Genomic DNA, 6,236 nt, shown 5'->3' with positions numbered 1-6,236 from the left:
GGTTGGTCGCTAGGTTACAATGGTAATCAGCAAGGTAAGAGGGGGGATTGATGATCCTAGAGGGACGAGAATGAACAATGGTAGAAGGAACGGGTGGGGAGGGCCGTGAAGGAGTGATAGGTAAAGTGTGGGACTGATGAACAATACTAGGAAGAACACTGTCAGAGAACAAATCAGAAGAATTAGAAACAGAAAATTGATCTTTAAAGGGAAAGATACTTTCATGAAAAGTAACATTGCGATTGATAAAAATGGAATGTGATTCAATGTCAAGAAGTTTATACCCTTTGTACCCAGTGGGATATCCTAAGAAAACACATGCTCTAGCTCTAGGATTGAATTTAGTTCTATGACTAGTGAGAGTAGAGGCATAGCAAAGGCAACCGAAAACCCGAAGATGAGAATATGATGGTGATTTTGTACTCAAGAATTCAAAAGGGGTTTTGTTTTACAGAATTGGAGATGGTGTTCGGTTGATCAAATAAACTGCTGTGATGACACAATCTCCCTAAAAATTGAGAGGTACACCAGACTGAAAAAGAAGAGCTCTCGCAACGTTTAGAATGTGTTGATGCTTACGTTCAACCACAGAATTTTGTTCCGAGGTTTCAACACATGAATGAGTGGAAATTATGCCTTTGGATTGGAAAAATTCATGGAAGGAAAGTTCTGGTGCATTGTCCGATCTCACACTTTTAATTTGAGTTTTGAATTGAGTGAGAAGCATTTGATAAAAAAATTTGGAAAACTGTGATAACTTCAGTTTTGGTACGCAAGAGAAAAACCCAAGTGACTCTAGTACAATCATCAACAATGGTGACAAAGTACTTAAAACCTTCTTGTGTTTGAACATGAAAAGGACCCAAAATGTCTATATGAACAAGATCAAAAGCATTGACACTCAATTTGTTTCGACTTGTGAAGGGTAAACGACGTTGTTTAGCAAGAGGGCAAATGGAACAATGATCATTTGACAAAGATATAGAACCGGGAATCATCAACTTGTCATTAAGTAATTAAAGTTTTACAAGAGAAGGGTGACCAAGCCTACAATGCCACAAATCGGTCTTGGTCACAACATAACATAAAAAAGGCTTAGGAGATTCTGATTCTAAATCAAGGAAATAAAGGTTGTTGTGTCTGCTACCCCTCCCAATCATCAAATCGATCCCGAGTAAGGCCCTGAATAAAACAGGCATGACGGAAAAAGTTAACAGAACATCTATGGCTTGAAATCAAGGTGCTGACACTAAGGAGATTAAAACCAAAAGAGGGAACAAAAAGCACATTGTCTAAAATCAAGAAGCTAGACAGTTTGACAGTTCCTATTTTGGTAATATTGACAGAGTGACCATTAGGCAAAGTGACAGTAGTGTTGTTCATATGAGAGAAATGGGTAAAAAAAGATTCATCACAACAAACATGATGAGTAGCACCACTATCGATAACCCATAATTTCCTTGACATGAAATGAGGTGTACAAGAAAGAGTTATGCGAATAGTACCGGAAGAGGAAGGGTGATTTTGGCTGGAGGATGGGAAGAGGTTACTAGACTCAACTTGAGGCCCTGTGACATGAGAAGCTGAAGGATTAGAGGCTAATAAATTTTCAGTAAGGACCTGATTACCATGTTGGAGTTGAGAACTCAGAAAGGCGATGCACTGCTGGATCTGATCTGTGGTCATCGATCCTTGAGAAGGCGCTGGAGCTGGAGATGAGATCTGCTTGGGTCGAGGAGAAGGCAATGGCAGAAGCCTTGAGCATTGGATTGAAGAAAGCCCACTTGGTTCACATGTGCAGCCTTAGGTTTGTTTCGTGGTGTATACCCAGGTGGGTACCCGTGGAGCTTGTAGCAACGATCAACGGTGTGCCCGGAGAAGCCACTGTGAGTGCACATGAGAGCCTTGTTGTAGCGAGGTTTGTTGATTGCAACAACGGTGGTGGGGACAGAGGACTCGACGGAGAAAGCTGCTGACCCTTGTGGCGGTGAAAAAACTCCAATACCACTTTGTCTTTCCTCTTGCACAACCAGATTGAAGACCTTAGCAATCGGGGGCATCGGTTCAGCCCTCAGGATCTGAGCTAGAACAGCCGCGAAAGACTCATTTAGACCCATCAAAAACTGCATAACATATTCATGTTCCAAGTACTCGATCCATGTCTTCATTCCCCCGCAGTTGCAAGATGGCACCGGTTGGTAGTTCTTCAGTTCATCCCAGATTATTTTCAGCTGAGTATAGTACCCATTAACATCCAAAGCACGTTGTGATAGGCCTTGAAGTTTCTGCTTTTTTAAATATTCTGGGAGCGTTCCTCTGTTGAAAACGAGCCGCCAGATCGTCCCAGATAGCATGGGCTGACTCCAAATAGAGCAGACTATCAGCTATTTCCTTGGACAGACCATGCTATTGCAACGAGATCAGGCGCCGTGAGATAGATCTCTAGGGACTGGTGGAATAATGGACCCATCTACGAATCCCAACTTGTATTTGGCGTTGAGCGCCATCAAAACTGATCTGCTCCATGTGTTGTAATTTGGACCAGTGAGGGGGTGAGAGACGAGACTGAGTCCGGGTTGGTCTCCATTGTGGAGTAGAAATGGGCTAACTGAATCTGAGGAGCTAGATTCAGAGAGAGCTGTGGGTGGTGGAAGACCTTGACCGGGGTTTTGATTTCCACCACTGGCGTTTTGGGTTCCGCCACCACGAGCCATTTAGAAGAAGAAGAAGAAACGAAAAAGGAAGGAAAAAGGTAAGAGTCAATGATCTGATACCATATTACGGAGAGAAAAGAAAAGTGCAGAGAAGAAGGTGATGAAAGAGAAAAATATTCTCTGCTTATCTTCATTATGTGTACTGTACTGTATATATGCTTATTACAAGAGAAATGAATATTTCCGTTACAAGGCTTCTAGAAGCTTATTTAGCTAACTAATTAATAAACCTATATTTAACTATACAGTAATAAGAATTAAACGTAATATATTGTGATCTCTATTTCAAAAAAAAAAATTAATAATTAAGAGAGTAGACTTTATAGAGTTTAGGATAACGAAATATAATGAATTATGCTCATTAGTCATTACGTACACTATTTTAAAAGTATATCGCATAATGAAACATGATACTGGTAGTAGTGGTATCAGTATCCAGTATGTTTATTTGCTGTAGTTTTTTTTAGTTTAAATGCAAATGCAAATGCAAATATATATAAACACACATAAATATATTGAACAAAATATTTTACCTACAGTCCTACACAAAATTTATCACTGATAAATTAAAGCATCCGGACAATTTGTGGGCAGTGGCGTAACTAAAAATTCTAGTTAGGGGCTTAAAAAAATCAGAGAGACAAATTAAAAAAAAATCATATAAATTTGAGTTAAAAATATAAAAGTTAGATAAATTTTTTTGTTAAAGATTAAAATTACATCAGTGACCATTATCCTCTGGTGGCTCTGCCCTTGTATGCTGGCACAATGACATTTGTGAGTGGTTCTAAAATAAATAATTTAATCAATCGAAATAAAACAATAAACATAAATGTTTTCAAGACATATTTGAAATTCGAGGTAATTTTACACGTAAATTTTAGTATCTAGTCCTCTCTAAGAATTTTTTCCAATTAGTCCTCTCCTCAATAGAGATTTCTAGCTCATGACTATACAACATCTTAATATTCAAGACACAACAAAGATCTAGATGGAATAAGATCTACATGTCTTTGCTCATTTTTGTACATTTTATCGATATAAAGTGGGTAAATAGTCTTTTAGATTGTTTAGACAAAAATATAATCATATTGGAAGACGGCTAATCTTGAAAACAAGACAAACAATACGCAACGACAAAATAAACTACTGATTAAAAAGAACATAAATAAAATAGAATATCGTCGCCAATATGACAACATTGTTCCGGGGAGTGTGAGAGACAAAAGCCACCAAAAAACAATGACTCAACGACTACACGATATTTTTTTAAAGCTAAACCCGCTCCAAACATCAGCAACCCAAAACCGTTAAATTTGCACCCCTGATTGCGTCGCATAACAAATACGTCCTCAATAGTGTATTTCAATGATGAGTGTCGAATCTCCAACGTTTGTGATGCTCCGCTACACCAAAGACTCTCTTTTTTATATGCACTACTCTTGCTATGTATAAGTCTATTCTTATGTCTCCTTCCCTTGAGGCCAAAGGCAATATAACAAGTGGATCGAGCCGCCGCCCACACGAGCCTCCGAGAAAGAATTAGTAAACCTTTGAGAGGTGGTTGTGTTTATTTACTTTTTCAAAAAAACCTCAAACTCACATAGGGAAAGTCAGTGCCGGCCCTGGGTTAAGGCGGGTTAGGCCCAGGTCTAGGGCCCCATATGTGGATGGTCCCCAAAAAAATTACACTTTTTGCCTATTTTAAGAAAATTTACATTTTTATCCTAAAAATTTACACTTTTGGCCTATTTTTTAAAAAAATTACATTTTTACCCTGAAAATTTAAATTTTTATTAGTATTATAGGGCCCCAAAATATTGAATCGCCTAGAGCCCCCGGTGAGTTTGGGCCGGTCCTGGGGAAAGTGATTGAGAGCACGTAGCGATTTTTTATTTATTTATTAATGTTTTACAACTTTGACACTTTCAAGAAAACAATTCAAGTTTATAATTAAAACTAAGAATTAATGACATTTTTGGCCCCTCGTCTTTGACCTCTTTAACACCTTGGTACCTGATTAAAAACACCTGCAGTCTTGGCCCATTATGATAGTCATTTTTTCACTTTCAGTCATTCGGTTAAAAAAACCGTCAAAACAGATGAAAAATGGATCATGTGCGTATCACGTGCCTTTTAAATGAGGACAAAATCGTAATTTAATAATAAATTAAAAAACAAATCATATTACAATTAAAATTAATAAAATAAAAAATAAAATAAAATAATAGTTAAAAAAAATAAAATATCTTAAACTTCTTCTCTCTCTCGCGTTGCTTCTCCGTCGACATCACTAAAAAAAGCCAGCGATCAGAGAGATCAAATCTCTCGCTGGCAGGGTACTGCTCATGAGAGCTCGGATTCCTCCGCAGCAGCTATGGCCAATCACTAAAACATTTTCAACCTGCAAACCAATTTTTTTTCTATTACAAATCGAACGACAATAAAGCGCCTTAAAACAAGGCCCGCGATCAGGGGGTTTTTCTTTTCTCTGTTTCAGATTTTCTTGAGGAAAGCATATCTAATCTGCTCAACCTCAAGTTCAAGAACCATCGCTGCTATGAATCTGGGCACTTCAAATAATTAGGCATAAATATCAGAGAAAGGGTTACCAAACTTGAAAAACAGACTTACTTTAAGAGTATTATTCACTGCAAACTCCAGAGCAGCGTTTGTTTCCGTGGGTCCATTCTAATGACAGAAAAAGATATTGTAAAAGAGAATAAGGTTTAGACGAGTTACTCAGAAAAAAAAAAAAAAAAAAAGAGTAAATAGTTACTCTGATGCCTCATTTCCGCGTTCTCAATTGCCCCGACCACCGTCGATCTCTTCTTCCACACCGCTATCCCTCCCTCCGTCGACTCTCCGATCGCGCGAATCGCCGATTCGACGGTCTCGCTCTCGTAAAACTCCACCATCTCCAGCTTCCCCACCGTCAAATTGCCCACCACGTGGTATAGAAACACAGACGCCATAGCTGAACCTTGCGAAATCAAAATCCAAGCAAGTAAATCAACCTTGACCATCAATTGTGGCGATCTAGGGTTAACTAACACAAAATCACAATTCAAAACAAACCTGCTTGGCGACGAATTTGGGGTAATTGTCCTGGAGAAGCTGAAGAGCCTGAAACTGAACCCTAGACCTCAGAAACCTCGCCCTCTTCTCCTCGTCGGAGAAAGTCTTCTGGTAGAGCTCCTTGTTCTGAAACTCCCCGAAGACGTTGTAGCAGACTGGGTGGTTCTCTCTGTCCGTGCCGTGCATGAACACCACTTTGTCCAGATCGTCTACGAGGTTCTCGTCCAGAAGCTCCTCGATCCCGAACTCCTTTCGCCACCGGAGAATGGCGTTGAGCATGGCCAGCGATTCCCTGACCTTGAACTCCCTCGCTCGGAGAAACTTCAGGAGAATCGCGTCCGTACGGTCGTCGGCGAAGAAAGGGACAAGCCACAATCCCATTGCACATAACATCGGTCCGTACGACATATATATTTTTATTTATTTTTGTTCTATTAATTTATA

The 6,236-nt window shown here is 39.3% G+C and overlaps 1 protein-coding gene across 1 annotated transcript; it reads right to left on the bottom strand.

Moving 5' to 3' along the window:
* Window positions 1-1,682: 1,682 nt before the first annotated feature.
* On the bottom strand, window positions 1,683-2,354 carry LOC149391914 (uncharacterized). Its single transcript, XM_089620075.1, has one exon. The coding sequence runs from the start codon at window positions 2,352-2,354 to the stop codon at window positions 1,683-1,685; it is 672 nt and encodes a 223-aa protein (XP_089476201.1).
* Window positions 2,355-6,236: the final 3,882 nt, after the last annotated feature.

The sequence above is a fragment of the Urtica dioica genome, chromosome 7 (genome assembly GCF_054948205.1).
Source record: "Urtica dioica subsp. dioica isolate 48M chromosome 7, U.dioica_male_clone48M_v1_H2, whole genome shotgun sequence".
In the NCBI taxonomy this organism is placed as follows: Eukaryota; Viridiplantae; Streptophyta; class Magnoliopsida; order Rosales; family Urticaceae; genus Urtica; species Urtica dioica.
The sequence above is the reverse complement of the archived record's forward strand: the minus strand, read 5'-3'. Positions and strand labels throughout refer to the sequence as shown.

Coding starts and splice junctions, on each gene's coding strand:
- LOC149391914 (XM_089620075.1), bottom strand. CDS start 2,354: ATGCTATCTGGGACGATCTGGCGGCTCGTTTTCAACAGAGGAACGCTC.